The sequence below is a fragment of the Phoca vitulina genome, unplaced genomic scaffold (genome assembly GCF_004348235.1).
Source record: "Phoca vitulina isolate PV1807 unplaced genomic scaffold, GSC_HSeal_1.0 scaffold20, whole genome shotgun sequence".
Classification (NCBI taxonomy): domain Eukaryota; kingdom Metazoa; phylum Chordata; class Mammalia; order Carnivora; family Phocidae; genus Phoca; species Phoca vitulina.
This window is the reverse complement of record NW_022589723.1, coordinates 38,364,901-38,390,256: the sequence shown is the minus strand read 5'-3', so window position 1 is coordinate 38,390,256 and position 25,356 is coordinate 38,364,901. Positions and strand designations below refer to the sequence as shown.

Here is a 25,356-nt window from a genome sequence, read left to right as displayed (position 1 = left end):
ATCCTTCCTATGGCCAATGAACCACATCAAACAAAACCTTTCAACTGGGAATGCTTTATTATAGGTCTTGCCACCAGGAGGCGCTGTCAATAGTGGAACGCGGACCTCCAAGCAGTCCCCGGAGGCCAGGAAAGTGTGTCTCAGCCTGAGCACTGAGGACCCCTACGGCTCTTGTGAGATATTGCAAGGAGCTCCGCCATCCTTCCACACAGCTGCACTTACCTGTAGAGAGATTCTAAGCGTCTGTAAATCTTAAGAAAAAAAAAAAAAGAACAAAACGCAAATTCCTAAATTCCTTTTTTTTTTATATTTTATTTTATTTATTTGACAGAGAGAGAGAGAGACAGCTAGAGAGGGAACACAGGCAGGCGGAGTGGGAGAGGGAGAAGCAGGCTCCTGGCAGAGCAGGGAGCCCAATGCGGGGCTCGATCCCAGGACCCTGGGATCATGACCTGAGCCGAAGGCAGACGCTTAACGACTGAGCCACCCAGGCGCCCTGATTCCTAAATTCCTTTAACGAGGTTACTGAGCTATTGGAAGGTTGTAGTTATCATGTATTTTTCCAACAAAAGAGGTCTAAAAGTACAGCTACTATCATGTAGTGGTTTTTTTAATTTTTTAAAAAATTTTAAAAGATTTTATTTATTTATTTGACAGAGAGAGACACAGCGAGAGAGGGAACACAAGCAGGGGGAGTGGGAGAGGGAGAAGCAGGCTTCCCGTCGAACAGGGAGCCCGATGCGGGGCTCGATTCCAGGACCCTGGGATCATGACCTGAGCCGAAGGCAGACGCTTAACGACTGAGCCACCCAGGCGCCCCACTATCATGTAGTTTTATGATATTTTCTCCTGGGTAAAAGGAGTCCACATAACTGCAGGTTTTGAGAGTTGATGGTAACACCATACTCAAAAAATTTTTTTCCCCAGGGGCACCTGGGTGGCTCAATCGGTTAGGCATCTGCCTTCGGTTCAGGTGATGATCCCAGGGTCCTGGGATGGAGCCTCCTGTCAGGCTCCCTGCTCAGGAAGGGAGTCTGCCCTCTCCCTCTCCCCGTTTGTGCTCGCTTGCTTGCTCACACATTCTCTCTCTCCCTCTCATATAAATAAATAAAATCTTAAAAAAAATTATTTGTTGTAAGTAGCATGACACAGTGGGAAGAGCATAGGGCTGGAGTTAGAATTGCAGCAGCAGCAGCAGCAGCAATATTTATTATCATTATAATCAACATTTGAGTGTTTACATGCACCAGAAACTGATGTGAACATTGCATATAAATTGAACATTTATTCCTCCTATAATCTTATGAGGTAGGTACTATTATTAGCCCCATTTGACAGAGAAATAGGGAGAGATTAGGTCACTTGCCCAATGTCACACAGCTAATAGGGGTCGTGGGGGTAGTGGGATGGACTTGAATTTCATTTTTCCCCTAACCAGAACAGTTAGGAGAAAACACCTCTGAATCTCAGTAGCTTAATTCAAGACATTACCTGCTTTACACAGGTTGGCAGGAGGCCTGGGCTTTTATTGTGCTAACTGAGGGACCCAGGCTGACATTAAGTTTTGACACATACTTTCACCATCACCATCACTGATCTCCACACAAGGAAAAGAGCATCCTATAGTGTCTGCAATGGCAATGAAATGCTTCTGCTTGAAAATGATGTGTGTCATCTCATATTTCACCAGTCAAAGCAAGTCTTACGCCACTCCCAACTTCGAGGGGGCAAGGAAATGCACTCCTGCCATAAGCCCAGAAGGAGTCAAACCAGACTTTTGGTACTAATGATTACCACTAACACTCAGGCCATGGGCAGGTCACGCCTTTCTTGGCCTCAGTTTCCCTCCCCACAAAATGAGCACAATCATTTTGCAAGGATCCCTTGTTATGAGGCTCCCTAATTAAACGGGGATGTTGATTATGGTTATGTTTGCATCCCACCAAACTTCCACTGGCTGAAAATCTGTCTCACCACAGGCAGCCTTGCAGCCCTGCATACACAGCTGTCTGCAGAATGGCCTTTATCCTAGGATACCTGCCAACCTTTTGGTCACACACACACCTAAAGTCTCGGAGGATATTGCTTTCATTTCCATCAACAACATGCGACAGTTGTAGTCCCAGTGTTTGCTCAAAAGCTTAGTCTGGAACCACCAGCTGTCCAGTTCATGTTGAAAGCTTGAGACTACTTTGGCTTGAGCCTGTGGGGGTCTTAGTGAGTGTTCCTTCCTTCTGGTTCCCCAAGCTCTATCTTTGAATTGAGTCAGATCACCAGGACTGTTTATTTGTCTTCTCACAATTTCACTCCACAGGCACTCCCCAGGATGTCTGCTCTGACTCAGAGATGAGCTAAGCTACAGAAACTCCTTTGTTGGCTAAAGATTGACGGTGCTGATAGCAGTACAAAAAAATACCTTTAAAAAGTGCATGTTTCACTTCCATGCAAACAGTAGTGACCACACTGCAGAGCACTTCGCTGGCTCCTTTCCTATGGGTCGTTTTGCTATGCAGTCATTTGTCCTCTTCCTTGTTCCTCTGATAGACTAGGTTGTGCACTTCGTGAAAATGGGGAAAATCTTATCATCTGGGTTTCACAGATGTGAAAACTTTGTACCCTGCAGGTTCTCAATAAATGTTCGCTGCATAAAAATGCTTCTGAAGATTCTTCATGTAAGTTAATACACGATGATTTCCTTGTAGAATTTAGTGTCTATGGATGCACAATTAGGCTAGCTGAACTTCAGGCCCTGAGATTCTGTGAAACTAAAATAAGGTCGAAATGGGGGAGGAGGAGGAGGAGAAGCGCGCGTAAAAGGAGGACATCTCAAGCGGCGGGAGCAAAGGTAGAAGCAGGAAGCACAAGGTAACATCGCGCACGGGGAGGACATCACTTTGCCTGGAAGATTAAAACAGGTGAAAGAGTAAGGTTGGAGCCAGATGCCTGTAGGGGTCTAAGGTCAAAGTCCAGAAGGAAGAAATAACAGGATTTTGATTGGAGACAATGAGAGGAAGGCGTAAAAAAGGCAGTGGTGCATCAAATTCTGCGGCCAAGAGCTCCAACAAATGAAAAGCAGGATGAGAGGAGGAAATATATCGTGTCCCCAAAGCTTCCTCTTATTTATGAGCGCTCCTGTTTCACAGAGGGTAAGCAGAAAGCAAAGTATACGGATCCCCAGGGCCAAACGAGTGGAGCCGCTCCGTCACGTGGCCAGAAGCGCCCTCGGCACGTGACCCATCTCGCTCTAGGCCAATCAGCTTCCGCAGGGGCGGGACACCGAGTCTGAGAGGCGGGAGCATCAGGCGAGGCCGCCTCTTCTCGCGAGCCTTGCCTCCGTCTCTCCTTAGCCGCCCACGGCCCGGAGAGAAGATCTCGCGAGGTTTGGGCGCTGCGGCGGTAGGAGGAGGACGGAGAAGGACGGAGCGTAGCTGTTGCTGCCTCCCTCGCTCACTCCCTCGCGCTCTCGCCCGCCCCCTCCCTCCCTCCCCTCCCTTCCCCGGCCCCGGCTCCGGCCCCGGCCCATTCGCTGTTCGGTCTTCCGCAGGGAGGATGTCGGGCTCGTCGCTTCCCAGCGCCCTGGCCCTCTCGCTGTTGCTGGTCTCTGGCTCCCTCCTCCCAGGGCCAGGCGCCGCTCAGAACGGTAAGCGGGGGGCCGGGGGCGGGCCGGGCGGGGGCCGAGGGACGCCAGCGACCGGAGGAGGCCGTCCCGGGCCCGAGGAGGTGCCGGAGCAAGGGGAAGAGGGCCAGTCGAGAGTCTGAAGGGCTGCGCACCCAAGGGGAGATGCCGGTCGGGAGTTCGAAGAGGCGCGGGTGTGAGAACCGAGGCGCCGGTCCGAGAGGTGGGGGCGTCCGTTAGGAGCTTGAGGTGTTGCTGACTTACAGGCTCCACATCGTGGGGCTCGTCGCTGCGAGTCGGCGAGGGGCCACCGGGAAGCCGACGTGAGGAGCTGGAGTAGCGGGGGCGGATGAGGAGGGGGCGCAGCTTTTAAAGAAGGTGGTAGAAGACAGGTATTTGTGTTTAAGGCGACGAGACTGGTGTCAGTCAGGCTCCCCAAGAGAATGGGGGTCCCGGGCACTGGGGTTATCTAGGATTCTACGGGGGCCCCGTGAAACCGGTGACATCCTTAAAAAATAAGGGAGACACTGGGGGGAGGGGAGTCCTGAAGAATACTGAGCAGAGTACTAGAGCCCCAAGGAGGGGTAGAGACTCAGGGAACCTTGGATATGGAGGTGGAGGGAAGGTAGGTGGAAAGCTAAGGTAGTGGGTTGGCTGCAGTAAAGGATCTGGAAAGAGAAGCAGCTGTGGCTCTCAACGAGATGGGGGAAGAGGGCTGGGTTTGCTAAGGAGGGTGGAGTGTTGGGCATTCTAGGGTAGTGGTTGGGAGAGCAAAAAGGAGTTTCTAAATAAGGAGAGGAAAAATGAGCAGAGGATGGGGAGAAAGGGTTGAAACGGAGGTAGGGGAAATATTTATTAGAGCAATAAGGGTGCCTAGGTACAGAGATGGGGGTGGGGGAAAGACAAAATAAGGGAAGGGAGTAAAATGCAGGAAGCCGGGGGTGTAATGTTGGTTTGCAGTGTGGAGGGTATATTAGGGACGGGAGGAGCTGAGTTGTGGCGAGTGCTGTATGATACTGTTTAGGCCTTTGGGAAGACAGAGACACATAACTGGAACTGCAGTGGTGGAACTGAATCTGACTGAAGAGAGGGAGATGGAAGAAGTGGGTTTTAAAGATCTAAAAGTTTCAAAGCAGAACAGACATCATTTCTGAGGACCACGAAAGTAGTTCCTGAGATGTGTGCAGTCTATAGTGGAAACAATTAGGTTTTGAACTGAAGCTCTTTAGAGAAGATGGAGAAATCGTGGGAAATCATGGTGATGGGGGATCAAGACAAAAAAGATTCTGACTGGTGAAGACGTGTTACAATTCAGCTGCTGAACTGATCTTTCAGAGGTGAAAAATACTGTGAACTAGTTTCTGCTTTTGTGGAAACAGCCTTTAAGAGGTTTAAAAATATTTTTATAGGAAAGAATTTATGAGAAGTCCCTACTAGAGAGTGAACTAGAAATTATTTTTGCTAATTCCTCAGTGTCTCGTTATACTAGAACAATTTAAAATTACTCTTGTTAGAATAGTTGGAATTTAATGGCTTTCATTTTTTTTTTTTTTTTTTTAAATCAATGATAGAGCCAATGGAGTTAAGTATCCTATGGAGAGTCTGGGCTTAAAATGCTGAAGATTATGGTGAAAATATATCAATAAACGATTGAAAAAGCACCATCAGTTAAATATAAGTGTTTGTTGTACCAGATTGCACTAATCAAATCTTATGTATGCTTCATGGCCTTGAATTATCACTGCAGGGGTCAGGAAGGAAATATTTTTCAGTCTCTAGCATTGAGTATGTGAAGTCGGTTGGGTATTTTTCAGTTTCCTCCAAAGCTTGAGGCCACTGTGGAAGGCGGGGTAGAGTTAGTCTGATTCGTCTCAGTTTTTAGTCTGTGTTAACAGTATGACTTAAAGGAGCCTAATACTAATTTCAGCTATTTGATTTGTGGAAATAGCATGGTTTCATTTGGCATGATAGGTGAGAGATTCTTGATCTTCACATGTTTAATCTCTGTGCTTTGGCTTAGCTTCTTTCAATGATTTATAATACGGCGAAATTGTAGTTTCTTAGCAACTAAAGCAATGTTTCTGGATAGGCCTACCAAAGACTCGACTGGCTATTCTCAGTGATATGTGTTCTAAATACGGCATAGTGCAGCTTTTCCTTGAAATGAGCTTGAATTCAGTCATATGACCTGACTGGTGAAGTGAAGCTTAGCCCTATAGTTGACCCAAATGAATGTAAATTTAATTTAAGGAAGAAATGGCTGTGTTTTTGTGTGTTTGAGTCCATATAGGGAAGGATGCCATTTTATAGCTTCCTGTAACATGTTTTATGATAAGATTCATGCTTTCAACTGGTAATAACCCTATAAGAGTCTGACCTCTTGTCATGGAGTTTGTATTTTATAGTGCATCAGAAATGGATACCATGCTTTGTATGATGTCAAAATGTTAAGATTATTTATTTAAAATGATGACTTAGGAAAAAAAAAACAAACCTTCCAAACCTAAGTGTTTCTGGATTAGGTATGTGGTAGTTTAGACTGATTATGAATGTTTTTCAAAAGGTCTCTTTGATTTTTTCCTAAAATGAAGAGTTTGATGACCTTCAAGACCTCTTGCTTCTCAACTGTGACCCATTACCATAGAGACTCAAGGCTTACATTCAGATAGACTTTCTCATCCAAATTTTAGACTTGTAGGACCACAGCTTAAAGTAAAATCCTTAGTTAAGGTGTTGCTTTTTTGTATGTATCAAGAAAGATGTAATTCATTTTAAAGGAAGAAACTTGTTTTTAAAAAGTAACCTTTCTGATAAAACATTCAAAACCTTTAGACTTAAAAATTGAATAAGGGTAAACCAAGCCGTATTATATGGGATCAAGAGCACAGCCTTTGGATCCTGATAGACCTGGGTTTGAGTCCCAGCTCTTTTAGCTAAGTGATCTTGTATAAAGTGCTTAATACTTCCAAGCTTCGGTTTTATCATCTGTAAAAGGAAATTTATAATAATGCCAATCTCCTAGGGATGATGTGAAGATTAAATGAGATAATGGCTGTAAAGCACTTACATTTCTGCCTGGCATATAAGTGGGTTTCAGTAGGGAGAGAATTTTTACTATATGTAACATATGTTACTATATGTTACTATATGTGCCATATGCTACATTATGTAGCATAACAGTAACTATATGTACTAAATGCTCACTATAGTGTTCGCTGTTACTGTTGTTATTCCTTAAAAAGTAGCATTATTACTTGTTTTTCATCATGTATATGTTGAGCACATAATTGTTAATGCTGCTCACTATCTTGAATAAAATTAAGTAGGCCATTTTGAAGGCCCTGAACAGAGAGATTTGTGCTTTTGCTTATGTAACTTTAAGTGACCAGCTGCGCTGCGTCTGCAATTGCAAATTCTGGTGAGGAAGTTTATATTTTCATTGTCAGGGAGATTTTATGCCTTTCTTTTTCTTTCAGTGAACTAAATATCTTTCATATGGGTTAGGTATCATCTTTTCATAGAATCCCATTGTTGTGAAAAAGAGAAGCTGAATGTAGTGCCTGGCACACAGTGGGAGTGTTGGAGATGTTAACTAATGAATGAATGTGGAGTGGAGTGTAGAAATGCAGTGTATTCATACTGAAAATATAAAATTTGATAATTAACAGTGCTTAGTGGGAGAAAATAAGGAGTCTAATGAATTTTATTATTAATGAGCGAAATTTTAAGAAACCGTTTTGCTTGGGTGATACTAGATAGTTGTGAACATTGTCATATGTAACAGTGCCAGTATTAGCAATAGATGATTCACAAATCTTTTTCTTTTCTGTTGAGTGCTGTTTGCTTCGGTGGTTTGGCAGTTTTCTCTCCGTATGTTTTTAGACATGTACTTGCTATTGATTATGCATCTCTTCTTTGGGTGAACTGAAATGAGTGACAGAAGACAGATGTTACCTACAGCATCTGTGGTGCAAATGACATGCCAGATGTCAAGCAAGAGATCTTAACATAATTAATCCAAATAAGATTTTAAATGACCAGAAGAAATAGTTTGCCTTGGAATAAAGCATTTCCTAAGGATTATAAGCCTCCAGTCTCTCAGGCAACTGATAAGTGTCACTACTGATAGAATGGAGCACCTAGGCATGAAAAATTTGTCTTGGGTCTCCAGTGGAAAGGCCATGTTACTAAGTCAGGATTCTTCCTGGGCTCTTAGTCTTTGTTTTTCAAGGTTACTGGTTTCGAATTAGAAAGAGATGCAGATGGGGTTTTTGTGTTGTCAGACTTAATAGACCTGACCTGTTAATACACCAAGGTTTAAAACAACAAAAGGAAATAAAAGCCCTAAAAGACTGCTCCACAGTCCAAACATTTACCATGAATTAAGAGTGAAGATCATTGCAGGTCTGACTTTGAGTTATTCAAATCTTCATGAGAAATTAGCCAAGTTTGTCTTGAAGGAATCCTTCTTTTTCTCAATACAATTTTGATGTGAAGTATTTTCTCTATAGAGCATATCTTTAGACGTTAGTAAAAGGCAAAATGTTACTGTATTGTCTTTATTATTTTTTTAAATAAAAGTAATTGTTTAACCGGTTTGCAAAGATGGACAGATATGACCAGATAAGTGTTCCGATGATTTGGACATGTTTTCATTTACTTAGTTTGAGGTACTTTTTCAAAGTAAGATGTATGTAAAATCTGATACTTTGTTGGATCTATGTAAAAGTTTTTGTTTACAAGATAGTTTGGGAAGGTAACAAGTAGCTAACATCTACACAAATGAAGTGTAGAAAAACAATGACTGTTGGATATTTTGCGGGAGATGTTCAAAAAAGTTTGACTAAAATTATGCAAATAAATTTTGGAAGAGGTGAATTATGTGAAAACTTTTTTGCATCTGTTCCATTTTTGTTTACAGTGAGAGCACAATCTGGGCAGGATCAGAAGTAGAGAATGAAGTTCTAAGAGAAAGGGAAAGACAAGAGAGGCTTCAGTAGTACAAGAAGAAAAGTGGGATGTAAGACAGGAATAAATCTTCATTTGAGGAGCATCTGGAAAAATGGAATCTGTCAGAAAATAAATAGAGCAGGGACCTCTAAAGTAAATTCACACATCAATGTTAAAAAAAAAAAAAAAGGTATAAAATCACCTCCTGTGAACAATTGGCTTGCCTTTGAGTGTGTCTTTTAAAACATTATCATTTTACATGGCATTTTTTAAAATGCCATTGATGACATGGAATTTAATTTTAAGCACCTTAGATAATGCATTTTTAAACTTGTTTGTGAGGTTTTTGTGGTTTTTTTTTTTTTTCCCAGAATTCCTAATTTTAGTTGGTAAGGATTAGCTTTGGGAAGGTAGGAAACCTCTCCAGTAAAATTAGTTGATTTATAAACTGTTAGATTTTATAGGCTTAGACACACACACACACAGACTTCTCACTGAGTTTAAAGTGAAATATTGCAGTGATCTTATGTAAAAACATTTCTGAATAAAATGTTATCTGTTTTTCAAGAATTTGTTCAATTTAAGAGAGGGAGTCAAGATTTGTACCTAATTCCAGTTTACTATGTTATCTAAAACTGAGAGTAGGCCTTTTGTTTGTTTGTTTTTATGTAAATACAAAGATATACATTTATTAATCAAACCTAATTAACGAGGTTATTTTGACCTGATTGATCAGAACTTCTAATTGGTCTGTGTAGAAATGGGGTTTAAAGAATTTCATAAGTATCCACATTTATTTGCATACAGTAAGTTAGTGGGAGACATGTTTAATGTTCCTCACCCACCTGCTGGTTTTTTGTTTCTTGTTTCTGTTTCAGGTTTTAAAAATCCAGTCCTATCTCTTCATTAAAACAGATTGTGGTCAGCTTTGATGGAAACATCTTGTGTTAATTTCCTTGTACTAAAAAGTAGTGGATGGCATTCTTTTGCATTTCTGAAAACAATTATGGAATGTTTTAAGACTGGCTTTCTTTCCAAATAATCCTAATTATTATAAGCTTGTGGTATATTTTATGGTATTTTCCAGAAATTTATCAGTATTGATAGGCTTTGTTTCCCTTTGTTTTATCTTAATTTATATCATTACACCCAAGTATTGCTTCAAATTGACTAGACAATGAAATATAAATGAGATGTGAAATCATTCTGAAAGTGTCAGGGTTCTATATATTATGTAAGTTTCTATTATCAGAAAACATTAAGTTACAGATTGTACCAGTAGTTTTAATCCTATCCAAATGTATACTCACTTTCTAAAAGTGGTTAAATGTAAAATATTGTACAAGACAAAATGTCAAGTCCTTTTCTAATAGAATACTAACAAGGCAAGATGTTCCATATGCAGTATGATGCAGTAAAAAAAGTAAGTGTGCTTGTGTATATAAATTGTTACGCCATTGATTCTTCTTTTCTTCCTGATACAGTATTTGAAAACCACTTTGACTAGATGATGTCAAAATTCCCTTCCAGTTCTAAAATTACACAATTGACCTTACAGCTTAGGTACCTCTAATGCGTAAAGGGCCTAGGGAGAGAATGCTTTATGTTTTAATAAGTGTTTAGAAACTTACTTTCTGGAAATAAGAAAAACTGATTTTTGAGGCATGCACTGTTTTGAAATCCAACTGCCTGTAAACCTATTTCAGACAACATTTGTAGTTTTTGTTTCAGGAAGGCAGAATGGTGTGTTATAGAGTTCTTATATTAAACTCACTGGGAAAATTGCCAGTGTGAATTAAACATTTTAAGAAATGAAAATCACTGCCAGGTAGGTAGGTATTTTGTATTCTTTCTGTTGGTGGAAAAGTAGTTGACTATTGTAGAGGCAGTGAAGAGACAATGAGGTACAGTTAAATAATTATATTATCCGTTGAGGAGGTTTGTTTTCTATTTATGGCTTTGTTTCTCCTGTCTCTTATGTATTTTTTTAGACCTAAACCTTTCCATTATAGTTGAACAAGGCAATCTATTACCTGAATTAAATCTAAGGAAGTTCCTAGATTTATAGTCCTTAGAAACGGTGTGTTCAAGTCTCTGTTTATAAGTTTATTCATTATACTTCTTCGTATTTGTTAAGTAGGTCCATTTCCTTGTTTTCTTTTTTTACATTTTTGTTAGAATTTCAAACATATAAAAAGTAGGGTGAGTAATGTAATAAACTCCCATATACTCTTCATCTAGTTTCAAGAGTTATAAGTACATCCTTGCTGCTTATTAATTTAAAAATAACTTGAAAAATTAACATTACAAACTAAAATTTTCTAGATGCTGAAATGCAGTTAGTAGGGATTAGCTTATGTTAGTAAAATAGAAATGATTTGGTTCACAATTATGTTGAAATGATTCTAAAAATATAAAAGCTCTTTAGAAAAAGGCTTTAACACTTTTGTTTGTGATCCAGAAATACAGATTTTATTTGTGACTAAGTATATGCGTGAGTATGTAACATTTTGTATCTGTGCTGCCGAAGTGAGCACAAGTATGTAAGATTTTGTACAATATCTGCACTCAGTAATGTATATGAAGAAAACTATTGTGACCTAGCTCGATTTCATAATTCATTAATGGATGGTGAGACTCAACAGAATTTTCTAGTATGGTGTAGTTTTGGGTTGTTTTATTTTTTATATACTATGTTAATCTGTAATAATATGATTATAAACACAATAAGGATTTTCATGAGGCATTTGTCAGTAATATCAACATGTACTGTTAATAAGGAGAATATAGCGTTGTTGAATTAATACATTAGCCATTACATATATAGTATTGACTTTTTCCTATCTGAACTAGGGGAAGCTACAGTAGTTTGAATATCATAATCATAATCAAAGCATAAGTTTTCTAGTATGTTTAGTTGTCCTTTTATTATTTTTTTAAAGATTTGAGAGAGTGAGAGCGCATGGGGGGCGGGGTGGAGGGGCAGAGGGGGAGAGAGAATAGAATCTCAAGCAGACTCCCACTGAAGCCAGGGCCCAACACAGGGCTCTGAGATCATGACCTGAGCCACTAAGGTGCCCCTTTAGTTGTCCTTTTAAATTAGAACTTCTGTTCCTTATTCCCTAGCCCCTGCTTTTGAGTTATTGGTTGAGTACAGGACTGGGAGCACTTCCTGTTTATTCAGAACTGAATGCTTACTCTGATGCCATTGTCTGAGGCATTTTGCTGGTGGGTACAAAATGACTTGAGCACTGGCCACAGGGAAGGAGGGAAAAAGAAAACAGAATCATCACTGAAGAATCGTTAGCCTTTCATGTTTAAGATGCTAGAATAGCAAGTTTACTCATTTTTAGACACTGCTTTGAGGGAAGTAAGGTAACAGTATGTTCTTATCCTGTGTTGACAACTATCTGAATACTTTTCTCCCCCTGTCCCTTTCTTTCAACGATTTTATTTTTTAAGTAATCTCTACATCCAAACAAAAGTGTTAAAGCCTTAAAGTAGAGTGTTAAAGCCTAGAGTTAAAGTGGGGCTTTAACTCAAAACTCTTGAGATCAAGAGTCACATGCTCTACTGACTGAGCCAGCAAGGCTTTCAAAAGTATTGAAATACTTTTCAATCCATAGATTGAAGGAATATGTTAAATTTAACTGAGGATTTTTCGATTATACAAGTTCAGCAGGTTGGAAACCATTGTGGAACAACTGGAAAAATAGCATAGCAGCTCCAGCATTGAAATTCTATTTGTTAATGCTGAATATCAAATCATTCACCAAGGAAGATGAAATAAATGGCCTTAATGCAAACCAGGAAACTGCTACTTAGAAAAGAGCAACTATAAAGAGGTTTCACATAACTTCCAGGGAACTGTCATTGAATTACCCTTAGAAAAATAACCTAGTGATCACATATCAAAATTAATGGCACTACTAACAGTGTTACTGTTTTCTTACTAGGGTAGAACTCCAAATAATTATGGACACTTTCCAGCCACATTTAAGATAAAATGCAAATAATTCTACACTGATGGTAGCATAAGCCTTAGGAGAAAAGCCTGAAGGAGCTAAATACAGGAAAAGGGAGCACTAGGGGGATGTGATTATCTATTAATACTTCCAAGGTAGCAGTGTAAATGAAGTAAGGGAATTAGGCAGTCTCCAAAGATGGATGGGCTCTATCAAAGAGCAGTGGCCTAGAGCATGAGGAGGAAAAGTATAGGCTTAGTATTAAGAAGATGATTTTAATGAAACGAGCAGAAGAATAGTTATTTGCTCTCACTCATTGTCGGAGCTGTTTTCTATAAGTAGGGCAAAGAGCTGGTTGAGAGGAGAGGGGCCTCATAAAACAAAAGGGAGGATCTCTTTCCTTTACATCTAGTACTTGCTTAAGAGCTCAATAATAGAAAAAACCTTTATGGAAATACGAAGTGAAATGGGATATCCAGAAATTTCTAAGGGTCAGAGATTAGTTTTCAACACTAAAGTTCTATGATTATGAATTCAAGAAAAATGGCAGATTAACTTTGGAATCCATTAAAGTAGCTTTTAGGATCTGCCTGTCATACTGAAAACAGGATTCTGTTTATCAATCTTTATGAACAAATTTTTTTTGTTTAGTTATAAAAAACCTACATTATGAAACTTTCCCAGTTTGGGTTTTACACATATAGAACCATAAACTTCATAAGAGTTCATACTGCATTGAACCTAGTAAAAGTTTAACCTTTGGCTCTTAGAAAGTAGGCATTTTTTATATGGTAAATGTCTGCTCTTAAAGAAAACCTTATCAACAGGAATAAAGCACTGCCAGACTAACTCTTTAAGACTTCATTGGTCAAAATTCTGCTGTGATAGAAGCCCTAACCTATTCTTTGAGTGGGAGCTGATGCTGTAATACTTTGGTAGAGGTGAGAGCTCACTTTAATTAGTTCAGAGTATAGGGTTGCCAGATAAAATGTAGGATGCTCAGTTATATTTGAGTTTCAAATAAACAACAAAGAATTTTTATTTGCTAAATCTGGCAACGTTAGAAGGTCTTTTTTTTTTTTTTTTCTATTTTGGTTTTCCATTTAGAACTTAAGTGACAAAGCATCTTATAATTTGGGGAGTTTTGTGTATTAAAATAAATCTTTTTAAAGTAGATTTAATATGACCAAAATTGTCATATTAAAATTTGCATATTGTCATATTGCAAATTTTGTGTGAGAAATTATAGTTTAGGGTAGTGTTTTATTTTGGTTACTCGAATTTCTATATATGTTTTCTTCAATTCTGTTATATTTGACAGGGTAGGATTTTTATTCTTTAAAAATTGAAGCTATTTTCAGGAAGGATGTGAGCACAAGCTCTTAGGTGGTTATTTTATCAACTCCCCTCTTTTCTCCTTACCTAAAATATTTTAAAATTTAGGGCACTATTGCCTGAGGGTATATGATAAAGATGATTCTGGGGCTATTCGTTCAAGGATTGTCCTTTTTCAGATTTTTACCTTGGGGCTTGGAATATATTTGCATTCTTAGCATGGAAGAAGAGAAATGTATATGAGTGAAGATGTGACTGACCACACACTCTTTTCCTCCTAGTGGTTTCTATTCTAATTTTTCACTTGCTGAATTATAACCACCTGATTTAGAGAGTCAGAAAGTAGATGTTAGCTCTGCAGTTGACGGATGTGATTTCTTTACAGGTAAGTTTTTAATACTAAGAAAAATCATGGTTTCATGGGCTTTAGTTACAAGGTCTTTGACCAGAGGTGTGTCACCCTATATTAGTAGTTTGGTATAAGAGATTTTACCTTCTGTCTTTTGGTGTGGGCCAGGGTGAGGCAGCTATAAGAATAACAAGAATTGCACAATGTGTATGTTCCAGGGTGGGGGCGCCTGGGTGGCACAGTCAGTTAAGCATCCGACTCTTGGTGTTCAGCTCAGGTCATGATCTTGCGGTCCTGGGATCGAGTCCCCATCGGGCTCCATGCTCAGCAGAGAGTCTCCTTGAGATTCTGTCCTCCCTCTCCCTCTGCCCCTCCTGCTTGTGCTGTCACTCTCTCTCTCTCTCAAATAAATTAAAAAAAAAAAAGTTCCAGCGTGAATGATATTAAGGATATTAAGTAGCATAAAGCATGATCATACCTATACGTACACATATTTATTTTAAATATATTTAAGGCAGTTTTAAGAGGTGTTCAAAATAATTCATGGTTTTTATGAAACTAGAAAATTAGTGTAGTTTAAATTTGATGTCTAAACTCAGTTGGAGACCATATTACAAGATAAACTGATACTCTGTCCCCACTGTGAATATAAAATGTAAATAAAAACTGTGTTAAAATGTTATTTTGTGGGGCAGTGTAGTTGAATAGAAAAAGTACGGATTTGGCAGTAGCCTTGAATTCCTATTTCCATTTTAGTTGCCATGGTTTCTATTTTTAAAATTAGGTTAGTACTTAATCTGTAGGGTTTTCATTAAATTAAATGATAATGTGTGGGAAAGTGCTTTATAAACTGCTATATTGTAAAGTGGCATGTATGTATAGCTTTGAGTTATAGGGCCTTATACTTTATATTTACCCTTATAGGTTAACTGCAACTCTGGTGGTTTATAGGAAATTGAGGAGGAAAATGAAATGCTAATGAGAAGGGCAAGATTATTTCAGAGTTGGTTTTTCTGACAAATGATGACCATCTTAGAATGTGAATTTTATTTTATTTTATTATTTTATTTTATTTATTTTATTCTTTTTAGAGGTGAGGGAGGGGCAGAGAGGGGATGGGAGAGAGAGAATCTTAAGCAGGCTCCACACCCAACATGGAGTCCGATGTGGGCTCTATCTCACTACCCTGAGATCATGACCTGGGCTGAAATCAAGAGTTGGACGCTTAACTGACTGAGCCACCCAGATGCCCCTATTTTTTTTTTTTTTTTAAAGAATGTGTTTCACTGAATTATCCTCCCTCTCCTGGGGAAAGCTGATACTGAATTTCTATAATCTTTGAAGTGTGCTTCCCAGTACTGCTGTCATCTCAAGTTAAATCTGGTTGTAGGGACATCCTGTTACCCTTCATGCCCGTTCCCTCCTTGCCCTAGATAGATGACAATAGTCAAGTATATTTTGTATCCTCTTTTTTTTTTTTTTTTTTTTAGATTTTATTTATTTATTTGACACAGAGAGACATAGCGAGAGCAGGAACACAAGCAGGGGGAGTGAGAGAGGGAGGAGCAGGCTTCCCGCGGAGCAGGGAGCCCGATGTGGGGCTCGATCCCAGGACCCTGGGATCATGACCTGAGCCGAAGGCAGACGCTTAACGACTGAGCCACCCAGGCGCCCTTTTGTATCCTCTTTCTTAACGCATTTTTGTAACTCTCCTTTACTATCCTGAATGAAATTCATAGATGTTTTACTCTACCTACACATTAAGAAAAAAAAATGTAATGCCCTAAATGTAATATAAAGGAGAAAATAATAATACAATAGTTTGGTCCGAATGTTTAGGCATGGCTGCACAGGAAGGCAGTGAGGTAGCCAAGAAAAACCAAGAATGTGACAGTTACAGATGCAGTAGTCTTGCTGTAAAGGTGACTCAAATACCACAGGTGGCACTGCTGTTGACAATGTCATTTTCTGAGAAGGTGAACAACTTTGGTGAAGTTCCAAATGAAACAAAGTCCGGTCTATTCTCACTCTACATGGTAGTTAACATTCCTGGAAAACTGAGTGATGATTAAAACCATGTAAGAATACTTTGTGTGTTATATTTAAAACAGAGGTTCTAGGTTCAGAACAAGTTTTTCATCTTGAATGCCATTTGAAAGTAGTGTAGGAAGAGGGACAACTCTGTTGTTTAAGACGTATCCTATTTTGTGGGATGTTGAGGATCCCTGGACCTGACCCTCTAGAGGCTAGTAATCAATCACGTGTCAACCAAAAGTATACCCACAAATTTCCAGAATGCTCCATAAAAGGCAGAACAGTCTCCACTGAAAATATTTCTATGAGTCCCTCCACTTGTAAGTATCCTTAGATAGAGGATTATAGTACCTAGTCCCCAGGACAACCATTGGTCAAAGCCACACCTCTTCTAGGAATGGAAAGGCAAGGAGAGCAGCTGTTCACTTGTTTTTATCTTTTGGTTAACATGCACTAGAGCAGGGGCTGCAAACTCATTTATTGCAAAAGCTAGGCAAGTACCGTTTGCTAAACTGGAGAATACAATACATGCTTTGTGAAAACACTGCAAGTTGGACTTCTAAAAATACTGGTCAAATAAAACTGTCAGTGGGCCCCGTTTTGCATGCTCTTTACCAAAGGATTATATTATGAATTTTGAAACCTGAGACATTTGATTGGAGTCCTGATTTTTGGCAATTTTCTCTCTCTCTCTCTCTCTCTTTTTTTTTTTTTTTTTAAGATTATTTATTTGAGAGAGAGAGCACGAGCAGAGGGAGAGAGAAAGGGAGAAGCAGACTCTCCACTGAGCTGGGAGCCCGATGTGGGGCTCGATCCCAGGCGCCTGGGATCATGACCTGAGCCAAAGGCATAAACTTTCATCCACATGCCCCTTGGCAATTCTCTTAATCCTTGTTTCCTTATCTGTGGATTAGGTGAATGCACACCTCATAGAGTAGTGTTAGAATGGGATCGCATACGTAAATCACCTAGCATGATACCTGACACAAGATAGGTGTTTGATAACAGTTTCTTTCACTATTATCCTTTCAGTTATCTTGGTTAACTTTTTAATCTGAAAGCTTAGTTGTGTGTTTTTATAGTGAAATGATTATGAAATTTGAAATCTCTAATATGGGAGATATTTGTCCCTTTTTATTTTTAATAGAAGCAAGGAAGTAATTAAAATGATTTTTTTTTTTTTAAATAATGGCCATGTTTATTTTTTTATTTTTTTAAAGATTTTTTATTTATTTATCTGAGAGAGAGAATGGGAGACAGAAAGCATGAGAGGGGGGAGGATCAGAGGGAGAAGCAGACTCCCCGCTGAGCAGGGAGTCCGATGCGGGACTCGATCCCGGGACTCCAGGATCATGACCTGAGCCGAAGGCAGTTGCCTAACCAACTGAGCCACCCAGGCGCCCCTAAAATGATTTTTTTTGGTTAACACACAACCTATCATCCATTTAAGATCTTTGGAGCCTGATGCTAACACTAAACATGCTAATTCCAAACAATCAACCTCCTTAGTCTTTCAGGTTGGTTTTCAACCTTAGCATAGCAATAATGTGTTTAGCAATGCTATCTACCTATTTATTTATAAAGATTTATTTATTTATTTGAGAGAGAGACAGTGCAAGGGGTGGGGAGGAGCAGAGGGAGAGGCAGGGAGAAACCCAAGCAGGCTCCTCACTGAGCACAAACCCCAACTTCGGGCCTGATCCACGACTCTGTGATCACGACCTGTGTGGAAACCGAGAGTTGGATGCTTAACTGACGTGCCACCCCGGTGCCCTGCAGTGCTATTTATTTTTGAAGTAATGGTAGAGGGGGTAATATTGCTAGTACTACAGTGCTTTATAGCACCTTCAAAATTAGATTATGCTTATAGTAGTGACATTTTTATAGTTGTTGCTTGAGTTAGAAATTTAGCAACATGATTGTCACTAGGAAACTCACGTGTGTGATTTTCTTCCAGTTGTTCAGTGAATGTTTTAAAAGTTCCACATTTTCTTGGTTCTTGTAAAATGCTTTAAAGGCATGTATGTCTTGCTGTACATCTCGTCTTCATACTTTAGCAGCAGAAAATTCTTTTTAACTTTAGGCATTAAGACAGGGACCTAAATGTTTAAGGCAATACAAGAAACATGTGCTTTATTCCTTTATTCTTGTCCTCAGAATTCTCTTGTTCGTCTGTTTTCCTCCACAATATGGTTTTGAGTCCTTTTTAAGAGCTTTATGCTTTAGTTATATAATTAAATACCATATATATGGTATATATTTAATTTTTTTTAAGTCATTTTGTCCCCCCCCCTATTTTTTCTGTCTTAATTTTAGTCTTACCTATACCTACTTGGCCTCATCCCTTCTGGTATCTTTCATTGTTTCTAGATAAACATTTGGTACTTTTAAATTATTTGTCCTGTTGTATTTGAATCTTTTTGAGGCAGAGGGGTAGCAAATTCTATTCTGCTTGTCATATGCAAAGTTTAGCTTAGTTGACTCATGTTTTTGAGCTGGAGTGTTTGCATATTGTGACTTCTGGGTATTTTTGCTTTTCCTAATAGCAGTTTAATGATTTTCATTGTATGATGGAGATTTTTCTAACATGCTCTTAAAATTTTTAATCCCCACAAGGTCATAATGTCCATATTTTTCAGAAACAACTCAGCTAGTCTTTGAGGCCTAGTCACAAAGGAAATTAATTCCTTAAGGAACTGAGGACATCAAGGCAGAAAGAATTCTAGGCAGGTGGCTAGTAATGAATATTGATTATAAACTATAAGGTACTTGCTGTGGGTTGGTAAATTTTAGTGCTTCCCTGCAAAGCTACCACTTACTGTGGAGTGCACATGAAACATTCTGAAATGTCTGCCTATGGAGCATATAATTTGCTACCCAGTGGCAGGTAGACATTAAAATTCAGTTATGGGGTGGGGGTGGTGCTAGGGGTAATCAGATTTTACAGCTGTAGGATGAAAGGGCAAATTTTGATGTGCATTAAAGAAAAAAAAAGTATACAGAGTAATAGTTCTTTAGGAACAACATTAAACTATAGTGAAAATTGCTGAGAAATTAAAAATTGCTGAGAAATTACCATTAGAAGTATGAGATGGCTAGCACTTGTATTTCAGTAACAGGCATGTATATTTTAGCAGCTTTAAAGTTAGAATGGGTAAGAATTTGAGTGGAATGTGTTTTTAGTAGTGTCTTAGAGTGTCACCTTACCATTCTGCAACACTATCCTTTTGTCACTGAAACAGCTCAAGAATTGTATTGAGTCTTAAATTCTCAAAATACACCACTGGAAAAACTTGAGAGGCCCAGTAGTACAAGGTGAGCCTGAGGTAACCGGATACATAAACTTGTCAGCCATATCTACCTAACATAAAATGAAGTTTTCATCAGGTTGAATTTTCAAAGGATAGATATAACTTACTACAGGAGGGAATATTAGCAGACAGGGAGGATAAATCTTCCTGCTTGGGATAGTTGTTAACCATTTTGACATGGAGTTATTTCATTTAAGTTTTTGAAAAAAGGGGAAAGTTACTGGATTAAAAAAATTATGAAAGGACTTGCTTACATGGTAATTTCAAATAATACCTGGGTGTATAAGGTAAAATATTAAAGTTCCTTCTTTTATGCCTTGATTCCCACTCCCCAGGAACAAGCACTGTTACTAGTCTTTTGTGTATCCTTTCAAAGCTTGTTTTATGTAGACATATAATTTATAGACTGTAAAGCTCTAGTAGTATTAATTATGATATAATTTATCTTGGCATTTATAGCCTTTTTCAAATATGGTAATTGGAGTGACATATATTTTCATTTATGTAAGTATATGGAGCCTCTAGAATACATCTATTGTTACTCATTGTCACTGAAGGGAATTATATTGCTGATGACTGAATTCTTTATATTGAAATTGGTCCACTGAGAGGGCCTTTCTCATTCCAAACAGGGAAAAAGCTTTATTAAATGAAAAAGAATGATATAGTACTGTTTTTTTTATCCTGAGACATATTTTTTGTCAGAAATCTTGAATGTTCACACATTTAATATCGTAACCATGTAGATAATTCCTGGGGCAACTCTGTTAATTTTTAGTGGAAGCATTCTGGGTTCAATTTTGCTGTCCCTTTTCAAGAGAAGCAGCAATATTTTGCTGATGTTTGGGAGACTAGGTAAGTAAATAACCTGATCTTCCATCTCATTGTGGAGGTGGAGGTACTACATAATCATGGAGTTAGGAGGTATCATGAAGTTAGGAAGTATCATGGAGTTTGTTAGGAGGTGTCATGGAGTTTGTTAGGAGGTGTCATGGAGTTTGTTAGGAGGTGTCACGGAGTTTGTTAGGAGGTGTCACGGAGTTAGTTAGGAGGTATCACGGAGTTAGGAGGTATCACGGAGTTAGTTAGGAGGTATCATGGAGTTAGGAGGTAATGAAGACCTGAAACAAGATGATCAGATTACAAATAAGTAACTGTGAAAGGAGAATATAACAGATTTGGATTGTTTGACTGGATTTTGGGATTTCCTGAGGAATCAAAGAGGGAGCAGACTTTAGTGGATAGAACATTAGTGAACAGGATTCAGAATATTTTGATTCTAGTAAGGGCACTGCAACTGAATTAAAGCCTCTTTGGACAGTGGTATATGTTAAGTGTCAGACTGGGGCAAGAATTAGATTTAAGTTTTCAACTTTTTAGCAGCTGAAAATTTTTTTATTTAAAAATTAAATAGAATCTCAATTTGTTAATTAGATAAAAGTAGAGCTGTTTAGGAGGGGAGGGAATCTCCTAATTGTTTCAAAAACTCCTTAAGGTTCGGGGAGCAGAATTTTAAAATTGATGATTTTTGTAGACCTACTACTGAAGCAAAAAAAATTTTTTTTTTGCACAAGGTATCTTACCTTTGGTTCACGATCTACTTGCTCAGTCTTGATAACTGCCTCGGAGAGGTCCTATGGATACTTTGCAAAGTCAGTGATTGAAATATTTATACTAATAGATTTGTCCATAGTTATAAGACCAAAAGAAGAGATGATCTCTTTAAGGCAGAATCTATAAAATAGCACAAAGATAATCATCCTATGACTTGGTAAAATAATTTTTATTGCAAGATTTATCAGACTCTTTATGAGAAAGACCTGCTTGTCATTTGCCTTGAGTTTTGAAATTCGAGAATATGCACAAGATAGGAGTGCAGAGGTATGCTGTTAAGTCCCTGCCTGGAAAAGGATTGAAAGTGCTATTAGTTTTCATCCTGTGGGAGGAAAATCTTCAGGGTGTGTGGTTTTAGCAACCACCTTGGGGATCTGCCAGTAAGAACTAGAAATCTACTAAGTTCCAGTTTACTAGTTAGGAACACTAGCTTAAAACAGTAGGTCACAGTAATGCCAAATACTTTGTAAAATCATAGACCCACATAGAATTTCCGCATAGGTAACTTAGATAATCTGGGATGGTTGTAAATTGATAAAGGCCTGAACTGGGAACATTGACGAGGGAAAAGTAGAACACACTGTGTGATAGTCATTCTAACATAAAATATTTTTGGATTACATAATGTATATAGGATATTATTTAGTTCTAATTGTCCATGGTAAACAAAGCATTACTGTCAGGCAAAATAGTGTAGTGTTTTGAACTCTGGAATCGTAACTGCCAGGGTGTGCATCCTGCTTCTGCTTATCTGTAGAATGGCGACAACAGCCTTAAGCAGTAGACTGTATTTTAATGAAGTGAGTTAGATTATGTAATATGCTTTGCACTATGCTTGACACATAAATGATCAGTAAAGGTTAGGTGCTGTTACAATGAATTTGTTTTCAGAGACATTCAGTTACCTGTTAGTAATCTTTTCGGGGTTTTTTTGTTTTTGTTTTTGTTTTTTTAAGAATGATTAGAAAATGTCCTACTTCCTGCCCTTCCCCCCACAAAGGATTTCTTAAAAGGTTATCTTTTCAAAGAAGAAATTTCTAGGCTGTTTTGTTTTTGATTCTGGGAGGTTTACAGGGAAATCTGAATTTCCTTCTCTTTTGGGATGGATGGTGGGTGGCATCATTACCTAGTTTGGAAAAGAATGGGAAGGTTGCATTCCAATTGTAAAGTAAAATCTCAAATCAAAATCCGTTTTTTATTTTTTTAAATAAAAAATGTATTTAAATTCAATTTTTATTCCCTTGCTTGTTAGTACTAATGGATGCATGGCAAGAAAACAGACTGACATTAGGGATTTGATTTTTTTAAATAAAAGTAACTTCTAGGGCCTCTATGGTAAATTCAAATATACCATAGTCTACTTTTCTAGAATTTATGATTCTGTCGATATTCAGAACGATGACACTGATATTCTGAAAATCTCCACTAATCTTAAGAGATATGGTTTCCTTTATTATACTGCTCATTAACATACTGATTACTAGCACATTTTAAGTTGTTAATAGGTTGAAATTTAATGAAAGGGTGTGATCCTTAATGCTCAGTTAATGAGAATTGTATTTCTCAACATTCTTTTAACAAGTATTATTGACTGTTGTATGTGCAGCACGGCATTGTGGGGATACAAAATTAGAGGCCTGTTCTGGTTTCCAAATAATTTACAATCTATTAAAATATACTCTCCCTCACAAGCACGGTACTGCCTTATGCATCTTCATGGATTCATAAAATACTGCATTTCAGGTTATTATATGGAGATTTATAGAATATTAGTTGTTATATTAGAAAAGACCATAGAAATCCTCTATTCCAGTCTTAGGATTGTATACACAAGGAAACTGAGGTTTCAGACTAAACATATATATTATTAAATGGAACAATTTCTATACATTATTATACTTTCCTTAAAGTCACAATTTAAATTGGTATGTCTAGCATTTTATTACCATGAAGTTTGGTATTAATTTCTGAAACACTATCAGAAAGTACCTGATAATACATTTTAGAGAGTTAATGCTAGCCTATATAATCTTGGCCTATTTTGTACCAGGGTTTATAATTTTACTAGATATGATAATGCCTTCAGACTACCAAGTAGGCAACTTACCTTTTGCAAATATTAGGGTTCACTGATCTTTGTATACTGTCATTTGAAACCAAGGCAGTAGGGCTTGAATATGTATGCATACTTTATAGTAAGGCAAGAGATTCTGGTTAGTGGGGAATTTATCTTAGCCAAGGGTGGTATAGATACCAAATAATATTGAATATAGGAGAATAGGGTTGAGGTCTTACCAGTTTTAATAGAGGGGGGGAAAAACCTGGAAATTTGGAGGGGCTTTGTAGGACTAGATATATTTAAATCTGAGACATAGGTGTTTTAACAATCAAAGGGGTTCTTGGAAAATTATTGCTCAAAGTTCTTGGGAAAAGTTTGTAAATCACAAATATACTGTATTTAGAATTGAATGTGAATTAACCTGGAGTTTTATTCTGGAATAGCTCCATTCTAATTGCTTGATTTTACACTGCACAACCTCTAGGTTCCCCATTAGTGGGGTAGCTATAATTCTCAGTTGGTGCCTGTTGTCCCATCATAATTATACATAGCATCCCTTTCACTCTTAAAAGTGTCCTGGTTTACTTGGTGATTTTTTCTTTTTTTTTTTGTTTTTTTGAGTAGACCTCACACCCAGCATTGAGCCCAGCGCAGGGCTTGAACTCAGAACCTTGAGATCAAGACCTGAGCGGAGATCAAGAGTCAGATGCTCCACTGACTGAGCCACTGGGCACCCCAAAAGTGTCCTGATTTACATAATAAATTATGTGGTTGCCTTACTCAAAAGTGTAGTATCTGCCCTTGGGTACTTAAAATGATGAAGGTATATGAAATGTCTTCCTATGTTGGGTAATATGTTTTTCTCTAAACTGAGAGATTTCTGTTTAGTGGAGTTAGGAGGGTGTTGGTAAAGACAGTCTCATGGGAAGTGTGGGTGATCTCAAGGTTTAAGATGATTTATAGGCTAGAAAAGAGCTCTGTGTTTTCTGTTCTTGCATCATAAACACAAGATGGGTGGATATCACTTCGCTTGTCTGGGCTAAACTAAATTCTCATTGCTCAAAGATAGTTTTGCATTAATGTGTCATTAAAAAAAAAATTATCTGCACCTGGGCACGTGGGTGGCTCAGTCAGTTGAACATCTGACTCTTGGTTTCGACTCAGGTCATGATCTCATGGATTGTGGGATTGAGCCCCACATCAGGCTCCGCACTCAGTGGGGAGTCTGCTTGAAGATTCTCTCCCTCTGCCCCTCCCCGTACTTGAGTGTGTGTGTGTGTGAGTGTGTGCACGCGTGCGTGCACGTGCTTTATCTGTCTCTCAAATCTTTAAAAATTATCTGCAGTCAGGAACTAAATGCCACGGGCAAATAAATCTCAGTACATGAGAGTTTCAGTTGGTATATTTAATTATTTTTAATGGACTTTATTTTTTAGGGCAGTTTGGGTTCACAGCAAAATTAAGAAAAAGTACAGAGAATTAACTATATATCCCCTGCCCCCACCCACACATATAGCCTTCTCCACTAACACCATTCCTGTCAGAGTGGTATATTTGTTACAATTAGTGAACCCACAATGATACCACATTATCACCCAAAATCCATAGTTTACGTTAGAGTTCCTTCTCAGTGTTGTCCATTCCAGGAGTTTGGGTACATGTAATGACCTGTATCCACCATTATAATGTCATGGAGAATAGTTTCACAGTCCTGAAAGTCCTGTGTTCCACCTGTTCATCCTTTCTTTCCCTCCCCCTTAGCCCTTGGCAGCTACTGATCTTTTTACTGTCTCCATAGTTTAGCCTTTTCTAGAATGTCATATAATTGGAATCATACAGTATATAACCTTTTCGGATTGGTTTTTTTACTTAGTAATATACATTTAAGGCTCCTCTATGTCTTTTCATGGCTTGATAGCTCCTTTCTTTTTAACACTGAATAATATTTCATTGTCTGGATTGTATTTAATTTTAAGAACGTGTTCTTGATAGTCTCTTTCTGAATAGGCTTAGTAAATTCCACAAGTAGGATCTTAATTCTTCTAACAGCAGATTGAATGTATGTTAAATTCCCATTTAACGGGGGTGAAATTGCTTGTTGCTTTAAGAATGATTTGCCCTGT

The 25,356-nt window shown here is 38.3% G+C and overlaps 1 protein-coding gene across 3 annotated transcripts in view; it reads left to right on the top strand.

Moving 5' to 3' along the window:
• The first annotated feature begins 3,388 nt into the window (after positions 1-3,388).
• Positions 3,389-25,356, top strand: part of NPTN (neuroplastin) — a 69,599-nt gene continuing 47,631 nt past the window's right edge. Inside the window, exon 1 of one of the 3 annotated variants that reach the window (XM_032418095.1) lies at positions 3,389-3,640. In XM_032418095.1, coding sequence (XP_032273986.1) covers positions 3,550-3,640 — 91 coding nt within the window. In that variant the 5' untranslated portion in view covers positions 3,389-3,549. Of the gene's footprint in view, positions 3,641-3,726; positions 3,840-25,356 lie in introns of those variants that run through there. The other 2 variants (XM_032418097.1, XM_032418098.1) reach the window with 2 other exon arrangements.